Raw genomic sequence first — 15,840 nt, forward strand, 5'->3', positions numbered from 1 at the left:
ACCTTGTTGCGATATTTGATCAAATAAACAAAAACATGAAATGGGTTTTCTCATTTCACTAAATCATTTTTTCTGGTTTTCAAAATTAAATAAACTTGAAGAAACTTAAAAAAAAAAAAAAAAAAAAAAAAACCTGGGTTGCAGATTTCAAAAGAGGGAATCGCAGTCACAGTCACACAAATGGTGGATGGAATACAGCATAACACAGAGCACAGTTTAGGATTTACAATGTGGAAATTCAAGAGATTGGTTGAATGAAACAGAGCCACAGTCAATGGAGCATGGTGTATGAGAGCAAACAGTGGAGGTGCTCAATGAGGCTGAGCTGAGCAGAAGTTGAGAGGTGTTCTATTTTGGAAAGAGGAAGTTGAGAGAAACAGCTGAGAAGTCAAAAAATGAAAGAGAGAAAACATGACGGAAAAGTAGAGCAAGGTTTTTTGATTTGAAATGAATTTGAAAACCCTAATCAAAATGACATCGTTTGATGTAGGTTTGATTAACATTACTATATACGGCCAGCTTTATCGAGCTGGCTTGCGAGCAAATGGATTGAGGTTGAGCTCATTTGATAAGCTCGAGCTTGGTTCATTTACAGCCCTAACACTAGATAATTTGTAACGTTGTTGGATTGGTTTATGTTACTTAGATTTGGTTAAGTTGGCATATATTTGATCGACGACAAGGATTTTACTGGTTCATTGTGTTAAATTATGACATGTTATCCTGCCATTAGTAGAAACAAAGGAGTAGTGAAGTGTTGTGTCATGCATATTTCACCTGTAAATTCATATATCACCTTTTTTTTTTCAAAAATTAATGCATTGTCTTTTCTGTTATCCATACGCTTACAGGTATCTGATCTCAAATTTCTTTAGCGCATGATATACTTCATATTTGCATTGTATTTGTTGCCAGGGAGTGTCTAATTCCTTGTTTCTTCCCCATCCTCATCACTTCTTATTTATTCTTTAGTGAGTATTTGTCTTAGACCCCATGTTCCTGGAGAAGTACATGAACAAATAAGTGCATACAGTAATTAATTAATTGCCATTTATTTGCTTGCTTGCTAATTGTCTGACGATTGTTCTTACAAAATCTCTTTTGCAGGCTTCTTCCAAGCCATCTGTGTTGTCATTCTATGACTCATTTTATGGTCTCATTGATGACATTGTTCCCTATGGAAGTGGGCCTTACTTGTCCTTGAGCTATTTGGCATCATGGTATGTGGTGATGATCCTGTATCTGTTAAGCTTTTCTATATACTTGATATTTCAAATTTTTTATGACTTTCGTTTTTTGGTTAAATTGCTCATCCGAATTTTTATCTTAGTTTTTTCATACTTGAAGTAACCATAAAACTACATTGTCCTATCTTATCCAATTGATCTATGCGTAATTCAGTTGAATTTTATTTCTGTATTTCAGATTAGTTGATTTTGTAATCAACTTCTTATCTTATATATTTGGAAGTCATAGAATTCAATAAAATTTTAATTTGTTTGCTTCTATTTTTAGGTTCTGCTATTATCTTTGCCTTTAGAAACATGGTTGTATCTTCGTCCATGCTATCAGGTGGTATACAGGCTAAGGATTTTTCAGCACAAGAATTTTTTCGGGTATCAATTGAATTCTAGTTTGGGTTCATTGACTATGTTCTACCAATCCTCAGCACTTCTTTTACCAGCTACCATATGAACTTTTTATCCAATTCCCCATTGGGCAATGACAAGTTAGAAACTTTTATATGAAAATATAATGAAGTTGCATATTGGGAGAAGTAATAGGAAAGGAAGGGAAAAGAAAACGGGTAGGATAAGAGTTATTTCTCGTTCGGGGGTTTATTGAACTTGGAAAAGAAAGGATTGTCAGTGATTAATAATCCCATTTAATCTCACATTGTTTTCCTTTCCATATTTGGGGATAAGATAAGATATCCTTCCTTATGACTAGTAATAATTTTTTAATAAGACTATTTTACTCTTGATACTTTTTATCTTTCTTATCCTTCAAACATTTGAACATGAGGTAGTTGTATTAAACGTTTCAATTATTTTGTTTCAACATCCCATGGAGTAAAAACTATCCTTTCTTTCCTCATCATCTAAAACTCTCAAGCACAGTGATGCTAATAGTGACAACAAATTACATTTTGTTGAAACTTACTTTTGCCTTCTTTTCTGCATTTATGCTTCTTTGGGTTGTTTTTGTTATTGTGGAAGAACATTTTAGCTCATTCTACTTTCTTATTTTTTCACTTCCTTTAGACCGTATATTGGATGTGGAGGTGTCCATTTATTGTGTAAACCATTTGAGAGAAAATAGGTTAAGCCAAATTGACCAATAAAAAAAAAAAATTGAATTATACAGTTTAGAACTCTTCTTGTACTGGTTAATAAAGTTTCTTTTTCCCCATTTACTTACTGATTGAACTTGACAACCTACATTACTCGGATTTATGGATAATGTCTGTAATTTTGAAGATTTTCTCAGTGTTTTCAAAGTGTTAAAGTGGAAATGTGTATTTTGAGAGTCAAAGAAACTACGACAGTACCACACATTGCTTGATTCATAATTTTACCTATGTATATTGTGGATTGATAACTCTGGAATTGATAAATTGCTCATAGTTCTACATTTCTTCTTATATTTTGACTCTCTTTATGTCCCTTCCAATTTCATTTAGCTTTATAGTTGCCATAGTTGTTGACTACATATATTTCTTTTCTATATTTAATTGCAGTGGGCTTGCAATTACAGCAAACAAGAAGAATACAGATGAACATATTCAGTTACTTCAGTGGTCGGTAGAAGATGACATGAGTGAAATTGCAATTGTTGACATTGATCGAGATACTTGGCGTCCTAGGATTGAACTTCAAGGTGATTAAACTTGTTCTCTAGCCTAAGACTTTTGGGGACTCTCACAAATAGTCAAGTAATAACCTTGTCTTGGGGCTTTTTACGTTAAAGGGCCAAAATAATCATCATCAGTCGTTAGTAAGACTTTGAGTGAATTTTTTGGTAGAGGACAGAACTGAGAGAAGAAAAGGATTTTACTCTTCTAATTCTTGTATATCTATAGCCTCTATACAATCTCTTTATATATACAAAGATGTTTCCTGTATTAGGAAACAATCTAAATAGGAAATCAACCTAAATTAGGAAATGAAATATTCTTCATAATTACAAAGATTTCAACACTCCCTCAAGTTGGTGTATAGATATTACACATGCCCAACTTGTGAACTAAAGTGTAGATTTAATGTGGAAAAATATTTTCTTCTCTTTGATTCATCAATAGGGACACATATATATACACATACAAGATACTATAAACCTATTAGGAATCTAACTCCTAATAGAGTTCTATTTACAACTCCTAATAGAGTTCTATTTACAACTAATCCTTAACACTCCCCCTCAAGTTGGAGCATAGATATTAATCATGCCTAACTTGTTACAAAGATAGTTAACCCGAGGTACATTTAGAGCTTTTGTAAAGATATCTCTTAACTGTTCACTTGTTTTAACGTGTCCTGTAGAGATAACACCCTGTTGTATCTTTTCACGAATAAAATGACAATCAATCTCGATATGTTTTGTTCGTTCATGGAATACTGGATTTGATGCAATGTGAAGAGCAGCTTGATTATCATACCATAACTTTGCAGGCAAGAATGACTTGAAGCCAATTTCCTCTAACAACCGACGAATCCAAATTAATTCACAAGCAGATTGTGCCATAGCTCGATATTCTGATTCAGCACTCGATCGTGAGACTACATTTTGTTTCTTGCTCCTCCACGATATCAGGTTTCCACCTACAAAAACACAATATCCTGAAGTTGATATTCTATCAACCTTCGAACCTGCCCAATCCGCATCTGAAAAACATTCAATGTTCAAATGCCTATGATTACTGTAAAGCAGGCCACGACCTGGATTACCTTTCAAGTAGCACAAAATCTGTCCTAAAGCATCCCAATGGATAACAATAGGAGAAGACATAAACTGGCTTAAGACGCTCACAGAGTAAGCAATATCTAGACGTGTTACGATAAGATAATTCAATTTGCCCACTAACCTTATATACATCTTAGGATCATCAAATAGCTCACCACCAATTGAAAGTTGCAAATTTGGAGTCATTGGAGCACTGCATGGCTTGGCACCCAACTTTCCAGTTTCCTTCAGTAAGTCAAGGACATACTTCCTTTGAGATAAGAAGATGCCTCTCTTACACCTAGATACTTCAATACCCAAAAAATACTTCAACAATCGTAAGTCTTTTGTCTGGAACTGGGTCTGGAGAAATGACTTGAGTGATGTAATGCCGGCTAAATCACTCCATGTAATAACAATGTCATCAACATAAACCACAAGTAGAATCAAACCAGCCTTAGTACTTTTGAAAAATACAGAATGATTAGAATTACTCTTCTGCATGCCAAATTGATGTACCACATTGCAAAATCTACCAAACCAAGCTCGAGGACTCTGTTTTAAGCCATTAAGAGATTTTCGAAGTTTACACACTTTACTCGACTCCCCCTGAGCAACAAAGCCTGGCGGTTGCTCCATGTAAACTTTCTCCTGAAGATCCCCATGAAGCAAGGCATTCTTAACTTCCAGCTGATGTAAAGGCCAGTCAAAAGTAGCTGCTAAAGAAATAAATAAACGAACATAGGACAATTTGGCAACAGGAGAAAAAGTATCAGAATAATCAAGGCCATAAATCTGAGAATAGCCCTTTACAACTAATCGAGCCTTGAGACGAGCAGCAGTCCCATCAGGATTCACTTTAATGGTGAAAACCCACTTACAACCAATAGCTTTCTTGCCTGCCGGGAGAGGCACAAGATCCCAAGTACCATTAGTATCTAAGGCAGCCATCTCCTCTTTCATTGCTGCACACCAACCAGGATGGGACGAAGCTTGGACAACAGTTTTAGGAATAGAGACAGAGTCTAGGTTACTTACAAAACAACGAGATGAAGAAGAAAGATTATCATAACTGACAAAAGAGGAAATAGGGTAGGTACACTTGCGTTTACCTTTTCGAAGAGCAATGGGAAGGTCAAGGTTTGACTGGGGAGTGGATGGCACAGGCTCAGGTTGAGTGGAGAGAACTGGATCTTCTGTTGAAACGGCAGGTAGAGGAAGTGAGTCAAGAGTTCCTGGTCTCCTGGAATAAACCTGTTCAAAACGAGGGCGTGCAGGAGCGGGAATAGGAGCAGCAGACGCTGGAGTAGGAGTAGGAGCAAGAGCAAGGTCAGGAATACGAGCAGGAGCAGGAGAGTTATGAACTTGCTGGATAGCATAGACTAAAAGGTCATCATCCTCCCCCTCACTCTTATATATAGAAGAAGGAAAAAATGGAGTATTTTCAAAAAATGTGACATCTGCAGCAATAAGATAACGGTCAAGATCGGGAGAGAAATAACGATACCCTCTTTGATGCCGAGAATACTCAAGGAAAACACAACGAAGGGACTTTGGATCTAATTTGGAAACCTGCGGACGAACATAACGAACAAAACAAGTACAACCAAAAATACGAGGTTCAATGAGGAATAGAAGTTTAGAAGGAAACAAGACGTTATAAGGAATTGCACCATTAAGCACAGAAGAAGGCATGCAATTAATCAAAAAACATGCAGTAGAGACAGCATCAGCCCAAAAATGTTTAGGGACCTTCATTTGGAATAGAAGTGCCCTAGCAACCTCAAGAAGATATCGATTTTTTCTTTCTGCAACCCCATTTTGAGGAGTATCAACACAAGATGTTTGATGGAGAATACCATTTTGTGACATATAAGATTGGAAGGAACTAGATAGGTATTCTTTAGCATTATCACTGTGCAATATGCGAAAATAAGTATTAAATTGAGTTTTAATTTCAGCACAAAAAGTAGAAAAATAGAGAATATCTCAGAACAAGTTTTCATTAAAAATAACCAAGTAACACGAGAATAATCATCCACAAAAGTTACAAAATACCGAAAGTCAGTTTTAGAAATAACAGGACATGGACCCCAAATATCAGAATGAACTAACTTAAAAGGGGATGAAACCCGTTTATTGACTCGAGGAACTAAAGGTAAACGATGATGTTTGGCAAATTGACAAGATTCACATTCTAAAATTGATAAAAACTGAAACTGCGGACACAACTTCTTTAAACTAGACAATGACGGATGACCCCAACGACAATGAATCTCAAGAGGAGATAGAGCACCAGCACAAGCTAGAGATAATGAAGCGTGTTCATCCAGAAGATAAAGGCCACCAGACTCACGTCCTCTACCAATAATCCGCTTCGTCAAAAGATCCTGAAACACACAATATGTAGGATAAAATTTGACACAGCAATTCAGCATACGAGTAATTTTGCTAACAGATAATAGATTAAACGAAAAACGAGGCAAACAAAAAACAGAAAACAATGGAAGAGATGGAATGGGATTGGCGTTGCCAATACACTTGATAGGAGATGTGGGCCCATTAGCTAGAGTAACATGACGATTAAATTGTTCAGGTTCTTTTAATGAGGATAAGAGACTAGGGTTACCTGTCATGTGATCGGTGCAACCAGAATCAATGACCCACTTTGATGAGGTAGACATAAGATAGGAAGGAGGAGTACCTGAGTTGGCAGCAGCAGCAATTGAGGAACCAATAGACTTAGAAGAACGGTATTTGGAGAGCTCAGCATACTCCGCAGCAGAAATTGTTACATTGTTGTCAGAAGAAGTAACTGCATAATCTTGAGTTGCCATATTTACCCTTGGTGGCTTATTTATCAGTTTCTTGCAATACCGTTTAGTGTGACCAGATTCATGGCAATAATGGCAGATAAGAATGCTTGCCTCCCGAGTGATTGGTCCATTATTATGGTTATTTCTCCTCTTCCTCTGTTTCCTGGCTGTCTAGCTATCTGATTACGACTCACAAGGGCACTATTATCAGAAGGGGAAGGCGTATGAGAACCTTCGGTACGTAGCAATCTAGCAAAAGTTACCTGAAGAGAGGTAACATCACTGCCTGAAAGAACTTGTGATTTGGTAGTTTCAAAAACTGGAGCAAGACTTGCAAGAAAACTCATCACAGCCATTTGTTCTCGCTGCGTTTGTCGAACCTTAACATCGGGACTAAAAGGCAATAAAACATTAAGTTCCTCGTAAATCTTTTTAAATTCTATGAAATAAGCTGTAAGGGGCTTATCTCGCTGGTCAGCCCGATAAAATCTTTTGCAGACCTCATACATACGAGACAGATTACCTTTTCCGGAGTACAAGAATTCAAGATATTCCATTAATTCTTTAACAAACTCACAATGATTGATTAGTTCAACCACTTCACTGTCAATAGAATTGTGAATCAGTAGAAATAACTTAGCATCTTCCCTGAGCCAACGTTGCCTAGTGTCACCAGTTGGTGGATCATCAATTAGATGATCATCTTTTTCAATACTTCGCAAATAAATTCAAATTGTCTTACTCCAATCTAAATAATTAGTCCCTTTCATTTTATGTTCTGTGATTTTATTCATTGCTGGGATCAATTCAGTAATAGTAGTTTTAGAATCTGTAGGTTCAGGATCCATTATTAATAAAAACTAAACACCCTGACAGCAACGCAAAAATAGACACAAAAAAAATAGTCTTTCAATGCAAACAGAAGCAAAAGGTAACCTGAAACGCCAAATTGACAGAACTAAGTACGCCCCTACCGAAACTTAGCCGGATCGGAAAACCAACTACCTGAGTAGACTGCTGACATAAAAATGAAGTCAGAAAGCAATTTCCGATCGCCGGAAACAGCCGGACGCGCCGCCACGCGCCGGCGCGTGTTACTGTAGCAGAATCTTGTATCGGCGCGTGAGGCCCAAGCGCAGAGAATCCGGTGACCGGATTTTGAGGGAAGACTGGTCGGCAGCTGGAGCAGCTCCTGGAGTGGGCGGTGAGACAAAACAGTGACCCTAGAACACTCACCAACACTGACAGCCACCATGCGCAGGGAATCCAGTGACCGGATTTTGAGGGAACGCCGGAATTTTCTATGCAAACGGCAAAAATCAAGTTTAAAGAGCCACAGGCTCTGATACCATGTAGATTTAATGTGGAAAAATATTTTCGTCTCTTTGATTCATCAATAGGGACACATATATATACACATACAAGATACTATAAACCTATTAGGAATCTAACTTCTAATAGAGTTCTATTTACAACTCCTAATAGAGTTTTATTTACAATTAATCCTTAACATAAAGGATGAAATAATTTGCCATTCAAGCCCTTTGTAAACACATTAGCTAGTTGTTCTTTTGAAGTCGCATAAGAAACAATTAGATAACCTTCAGCTATCTTCTTCTTTGTAAAGTGATGATCAATTTTATATGTTTGGTTGGATCATGCTGTACTGGATACATCTGCACCGATGGCTGCTTTACTACACAAAACAAGGATACATCTGTTGTTCAAGCAACTTCAGCTCTCCCATTAATTTTCATACCCATAAGAGTTCACATATCCCTTGTGTCATAGCTCTATATTCTGCTTCTGCACTGGATCTTCCAACAACAATTTACTTCTTGCTTCTCCATGTGATCGAGTTTCCACCAACAAAAGCACAAACCTTGTAGCTGATCTTCTGTCATCAAGAGAATTAGCCCAATCCGCATTTGTATAGCCTTTTATTTTTAAATGACTATGTTTAGAAAATAGAAGTCCTCTTCCTGGAGTTGATTTTGAATATTGCAGAATCTGATACACAGCTTCTAAATGAGATTCTCGAGGATCATACATATACTGGCTCACTAAGCTAACAACATAGGCTATATTTGGTTTAGTATGGGCAAGATAGATTAATCTCCCAACTAATCTCTGATACCTGCCCAAATCTACTAGGATTTCCATCCAGCTTGAAGTTTATGATTAGCTTCAATGGGTGATTCTGCAAGTTTAAATCCTAACATACCAGTTTTCTTCAGGAGGTCAAGGATGTACTTTTATAGATAAAAGTTCCTTTCTCAAGCCTGATAACTTTTATCCCAAGGCAGTATTTTAATTTCCTAAATCCTTAATCTCAAATTCTCTAGCTAAAAGTTCTCTTTAGCGAGCCATTTCTTCTTTTTTTATCTCCAGCCACCAACCATTGTTCAGGAAAAAAAAAAAAAAAAAAAAAAAAAAAAAACAAAAAAAAAAAAGAAAAGAAATGGAATTTGGCCCCATCACATGCAAGCTATTCCTAATACAAGAAGGAGAATGATTTAAACTGACGCAAAAGAAGAAATAAAAAAGACTCAGAAAAGAAAAGTAATTTAGAAATTGGAAAGAAAAATTGGGAATAAGAACAGGTCTATTGTCTAAATTTGGTGTTATGTAACTTAATCCCTTCTTCTTTCTGCTTCTCCATATTTGATCTTCTTCAGTTATTGATTCTTTTTGTTTTTCTTCTTTTCTTCTTCTTCAATGGCTTCTGCTTTTGGAGTTTTAGTTTTACTCTCTTGTTTCATTGCTTTATAAACGTCACTCCCACCTCGAAAATACTTGGCTGTATGGACCCTTTTTGCTGTTTCACTTTGATTGGATTACTTTAGTTTTTCATATAATATTATAGACTCGACTGCTGATATTTTACCACTTAGAAAGTTACATGATTGTTAATTTTAATAATCAAATGGGCTAAAAGGTAACCCTTTTTGGCTTTTTGTGTTTGACTTTTAGTGGAATTATTTTAGTATTTAATTATTTATATAATATATTATAGAATTACTAATATTATATATAAAGAATAATTCAATTTTTAGTGTCTTTTGATAAAAGTATTAGGAATTGTACTTTTAATTCATTTCAAGTTATACCAAATCTTATGATTCGATTCTATTCTTGATTCTCGATTAAAAATATTAGGCTTCCAATTCTCAATTTGACAACCCTGTATACAACGGGCTAACAATTATTGACTTGGATGTTATCTTTTATAATTTTCTAGAATCCAGTGCTACCCTGTTTTAGCTATTAACAATTTGAGTGTCCCTGCATTTTGGTCCTTTTAAGCTACAATTTTAGTTTTGCAACTTTTTTTAGCTGTTTGTTGTGTTTGAGTTGTTGAATGATTGTGCTTAGTTATGGACCTGCTGCGAAAAAATTTCTGATTGTTGCAGGCAATGGTGATGATAACCTGATCATGGGGCTTTGTGTTGACAAAGTTTCCCTCCATGGAGAAGTCAAAGTCGTAGTTGGGCTTGAACACAAAGAACTTTCACCATTTTGTGTTCTTTTCTGTGTTACTCTTGAGGGAAAGCTTGTTATGTTCTATGTTGCAAGGTAAATCGTTATAATGTTATTTGGGTCTTTCAAAACATCATATGATACTGTATTGCTCAAGTAGTTACCCAAAAAGTAATTCTCTTTGAATGTTTGCTATATATAAATATATTAGATATTAAGTTGGTTTTGATTGTAGCAGAACAGGACCTACCATTCAATGTTACACTGATTCTAGTTCCCAAGATGAAGAAGAGGATTTTTTGTCTGATGTACCTTCAGGGTTTGGTCAGTCAAATCGTGCTACTGTATTGGAGAAACAAACATTGGAAAAGCGAACTTGGGGTCAACTGAACGATGTGAGCAAAAGGGAACCAAACTTTAGTAAAGTTAGTGAAATTCCTACACAGAAAGACCTCATGCCTTTTGGGAAGACTGAGGATTCAGTATCGTTACTTGTTACACAGCAAATAACCCGTAAGGATACTATTTCTAAGGGGCAGGACGTGGAACCTCTGGTACACTTAAAGCCTTCTACAGCTGATGAACAAAAAGTCCTAACAAAGCTACCCCAAGCCATAGATGCTCAACAAGCACCACTTTTTGGGCAGTCATCTTTGAAGACAGGACCTACCATTCAACCTCACACTGATTCTAGTTCCCAAGATGAAGAAGAGGATTTTTTGTCTGATGTACCTTCAGGGTTTGGTCAGTCAAATCGTGCTACTGTATTGGAGAAACAAACATTGGAAAAGCGAACTTCGGGTCAACTGAACGATGTGAGCAAAAGGGAACCAAACTTTAGTAAAGTTAGTGAAATTCCTACACAGAAAGACCTCATGCCTTTTGGGAAGACTAAGGATTCAGTATCGTTACTTGTTACACAGCAAATAACCCATAAGGATACTATTTCTAAGGAGCAGGACGTGGAACCTCTGGTACACTTAAAGCCTTCTACAGCTGATGAACAAAAAGTCCTAACAAAGCTACCCCAAGCCATAGATGCTCAACAAGCACCACTTTTTGGGCAGTCATCTTTGAAGACAGGACCTACCATTCAACCTCACACTGATTCTAGTTCCCAAGATGAAGAAGAGGATTTTTTGTCTGATGTACCTTCAGGGTTTGGTCAGTCAAATCGTGCTACTGTATTGGAGAAACAAACATTGGAACAGGTAACTTCGGATCAACTGAACGATGTCAGCAAAAGGGAACCAAACTTTAGTAAAGTTAGTGAAATTCCTACAAAGAAAGACCTCATGCCTTTTGGGAAGACTCAAGATTCAGTATCGTTACTTGTTACACAGCAAATAACCCATAAGGATACTATTTCTAAGGAGCAGGACGTGGAACCTCTGGTACACTTAAAGCCTTCTACAGCTGATGAACAAAAAGTCCTAACAAAGCTACCTCAAGCCACAGATGCTCAACAGGCACAACTTTTTGGGCAGTCATCTTTGAAGAATTTACCCCTAGCAGGGCCTAATTATTTTTCCAAGAATTCTAGCAAAGCAGAAACTCAAAAAATTACTGAAATCAGATCTGGTCCTGCTTCTTCAGAGACAGCTACGAGTGTTTCCAACCTGGCAAATGGCAAGGATTTAGAAAGAAGTATTGACCTGCATAATTCTACAGTTGCTATTAATTCATCTGGTTTACAAGGTGCCCCATCTCAGTCATGGTCAGGTGCAAAGGTCATTTTTTCAGGGAGCTCCGAAAGCAGATCTCCATTTTTACCTTCTACCCTAATTCAAGGAAATAAATCTGATAATACTCATATTAGTGCCGATACTGGAAGTGTTCCTGTGGACCTTGCTGGAAAACGTTTTTACCTGAAGGATACTATCGGTGGATCTCCTTCAACCAATTTTTCTGTTAGACCCACCCAGATTGTGGGACAAAAAGCTATAATGAAGACAGAGACAATTGATTCATTGCCTTCCATTCGTAATGCACATTTAACATCTCAGGAAACATTTGCTTTGGGAAGGTCTGCCAACCAGAGACCTTATTCTTCAAAGGATGCCCATAAAGTTCCATCCTTATTGAATACTGAGCCACACTTATCAAGACAATTTGGCAATGTATGTATAACTTTGTCATATGCACTTTTACTATTCTCTATAAGATTTCAATAAAATTTTCCACTATTTTGTGATTCAATTTTTATCTGTGTTTGAGGGCTTGCATTATGAGGTAAAATCCTTGACAATTTATCGCAACCTTGGATATAATTAAGAGATAAGAAATGTGGCGTTTTTTGCTTAGTTTTTCACGAGCATTTACCCAACTGATACTAAGTTCAGTTTTGAAATGCAATTATCATTCACAACCTATTTATGGAAGATCCTAGTGAGGTTTGTTTAATGTTGCTGTTGGGCCACTGTTTAGGAAAGCGCCATCTTGAACACATTGATTAGAGACCATTGAAATGTTTATATATATATATATATATATATATATATATATATATGAATTGACATGTCTAAGTTATGAAAACTCCAAAACAGCAAAACTACAGATTCAAATTACTTTTTTAACATCTGAAAGGGTGCTTTTCAAAAAAGCAATTTACAACCTCAATGCCAAATGGGCTGTTACTCATCAAAATTCCTATTGTAGGTACTTCTTTGTTACCTCTTGCTTCCACGATTGGGTTTTCGCAATGCTTGTGTGTCTCTCCATGTCATTTTGAATCATCTTAAGAAGCTGAAATGGATCATTTCATATTTTCTTGCGTTCATTGTTATTTGTCTTTGTACCTCTTACTTTCCTTTTAAAGAGCGAAATTTCTTTCTTCCAGATTAAAGAGATGGCCAAAGAATTGGATATACTTTTGGAATGTATTGAAGGACCAGGAGGCTTTCAGGATGCCACTCTTTCTCACAAGCATTCAGTTGAAGCTTTGGAGGAGCGCATGCAAACTCTTTCCAAAAAATGCAGAATGTGGAAGGTAATACTTCATATATATTAATAATTCAGTAGGTTTCATCACTTAGATCCTTTTTTGCTTCTTGTTATTATTTCGTAAATGTTATTTGTTTTACATACTATTGGTTATTCAATTTCTTGCTATATTTTCCGTAATATCATCCCTGGTTTAAGAATGGATTATTTTTTTGGTAAGAAATAAATTTTATTGAGAAATAAATAAGTGTACATCAAAGATTAGAAGGAATCCTCCTATGGGACTTAAAATACAACTACAAATATAAAGGATACAACATGAGCTAAAAAAGTAAGCCCTCCAATCAAGTTGGGTAACATTCAATTCAAAGAAATTTATTGAAAAGTTTAGGAAGCATATGTTATTCTAGACACCAAAAAACCCATCTTGCTCCATAACAAATTAATGGATTTATTCGGATTTTTAGAGATGGACAACATTATTCTCCATCTGAAGACGAAATATTGTTCCCGAAAAGCACAGTTGGTAAGAATTTTAGCATCTTTCCTGCCACCAAATATCTACATTTTAAACCTGCCAAACTCTTTAAAGATCAGGGACACTCCCAGTACCTGAAACAAAATGGTAATTCAAAATTGCCCAAAATCCATATCACTTCTGTAGAACAGAGGGCGAATGAGTGTCACCGTGCTTAGATCACATATCACATCAATGGAGAAAGGGCTTTATTAGGCCTTCTTTTCCGCAGAAATGTGAACTACGTGAAGTCTACAAAGAGAATTATTAACAAGTGATATCCAGGGAAGGCTTTTGGTTTGGTCATCTCATATAATATGTGGAGGGGATAAATTACAAAAACATCAGATCATTCTCATTAATATTGAAGAATTTTAGTGTCAAACCTATATTGCTAGAGCTTTGACTAATTCTCTAATTGGTTCTGCCATTTTTGCAAACATCGTCATGGCATTTACATCCCTTAGCCATGACTTCAATTTCTTTTTCTTCTCCAAATTTCTGATTCATAGAACACCAAAATACATGCTTCTACCTGTAATTCGTGATCCCCACCATACAAGTGCAAACTTCACAACAACCATATCCACATTCCTATTTTCCTTTTGAAATTCATCAGCCTTTTTTTTGGAGAGTAATTTCATTTTTAGGTGTGCATGATTCCATAAATCTAACAATTCTAGATTTCAATCAAATTTCCAATCAATTCGATATAATCTGTTCAATTCTCTTCCGAAATTCATTCATGTTGAAGAATCAAAGGGAAAAGGTAACAGAGAGAGAGAGAGAGAGAGAGAGAGAATTGAAGAAAAAGAAGAGGAGAGGAAGTGAAAGGGAATAAGAGATGGAGAAAAACTGCAGAAGCAAATTCCTAGGTTGAACTGCTCTAATACCAGATATTACAACTTGGCTGGCTCAAGTGATTGGTAGATGAGAACAATAGGGTAAGAGAAGGAAAATAGAGAGAGAGAGTAAAAAGAAAGAATCTTCAAAGTTATCCAATTTGTTATTATTCAATTCATTATATCAACACATTGCATTTTTACCTTTTTAGTCGCTGATTCAGCACACGCAAAGAGTTTTGACTTAGTTGACCAACTTATTAATCCTTTCCTTGACTTTAAGTCCCATTGGTTGGTTAAGCTTACTAATTACAACTTTGGTGTTTATATCCTTGTTTGGATCTTAGCATTTCATAGGGCTTACATAATTTCTGTTGGAATCTTGGTTTGCAGAACATGATGGATGATCAGCTTGGAGAGATCGAGCATCTTCTCGATAAAACTGTGCAAGGTATCCTTCAATTTTGTGAATGTTTATTGTTATGAATCACACATTCTTCTTCTGTGAATTCAAGCTCTTGAAAGCACCTTTACAAACAGGTTCACAATATCTTAAATCTAAAACTTTTTTGGAGTCCTATTGATATAATAGTCATTCCTATCTATTATAATGTAAGATGCTCAACAACTCTTATGCAACTTTTTAAAATCATGATGAAGTTTGCATGATGGGATCTCATGTATGCTGATAGCGTGCTTTTATTAAATGTTTATTACTCTGTTATTCAATCTTTGATAGTTCAGTGGGTGTAATGTACTAGTGGGTTCCATAACCTCCCTGTTATGGGAAATTGACTATGACTTATGATTGTGATGCTGAAATGCTAGTTACAAGCATTATTTAGCTTTCTGGTCATCAAGGACATCAGATTGTTTCGGAAAGATTAGTAAAAAGAAGAATGAAAATGGTATTTTGACAAGTATGTATATTAGAATAATTTTAGTCAGAGATATAGAAAAGAAAGACATGAAATGCAAATGCAAAGGCAAACTTCCTGCTTTGTTGTCTGTCCTGACAAATTCAAAGGGTGCATAATTTTTAGTGGAAGACAAATAGAATAAATGACAAAAGAAATGCGGAGGGAAAAGGTGCTTCTCTCTTTTGGTTAACTCAACCATGGAAACTACATAAATGCTTCTCCTCTGTAACCGGCCATTTGGTCGGCAAAAAATAGGAGGTCAAACCCAAAATCCTTATGGGTCATTTTGTTTCCTATCTAGACTTGTCAATGGGCCTAGCTAAGTGATTCCAGGTTATGTATAAGTTGGAACTCATCCCTGAATAGACTTATCAATGGGC

The 15,840-nt window shown here is 36.1% G+C and overlaps 1 protein-coding gene across 5 annotated transcripts in view; it reads left to right on the forward strand.

Annotated features, from left to right (window-relative positions):
• Positions 1-15,840, forward strand: part of LNO1 (Nuclear pore complex protein) — a 28,131-nt gene that overhangs the window by 4,860 nt on the left and 7,431 nt on the right. For all 5 annotated transcript variants that reach the window (XM_089724543.1, XM_089724542.1, XM_089724544.1 and 2 more), the window contains 6 exons: positions 1,108-1,220; positions 2,741-2,880; positions 10,172-10,334; positions 10,477-12,358; positions 13,078-13,227; positions 14,934-14,991. In XM_089724543.1, coding sequence (XP_089580669.1) covers positions 1,108-1,220; positions 2,741-2,880; positions 10,172-10,334; positions 10,477-12,358; positions 13,078-13,227; positions 14,934-14,991 — 2,506 coding nt within the window. The remainder of the gene's footprint in view (positions 1-1,107; positions 1,221-2,740; positions 2,881-10,171; positions 10,335-10,476; positions 12,359-13,077; positions 13,228-14,933; positions 14,992-15,840) is intronic.

This window comes from Jatropha curcas, chromosome 7 (assembly GCF_041381405.1).
Source record: "Jatropha curcas cultivar XTBG-Jc1 chromosome 7, XTBG_Jcur_1.0, whole genome shotgun sequence".
Lineage (NCBI taxonomy): Eukaryota > Viridiplantae > Streptophyta > Magnoliopsida > Malpighiales > Euphorbiaceae > Jatropha > Jatropha curcas.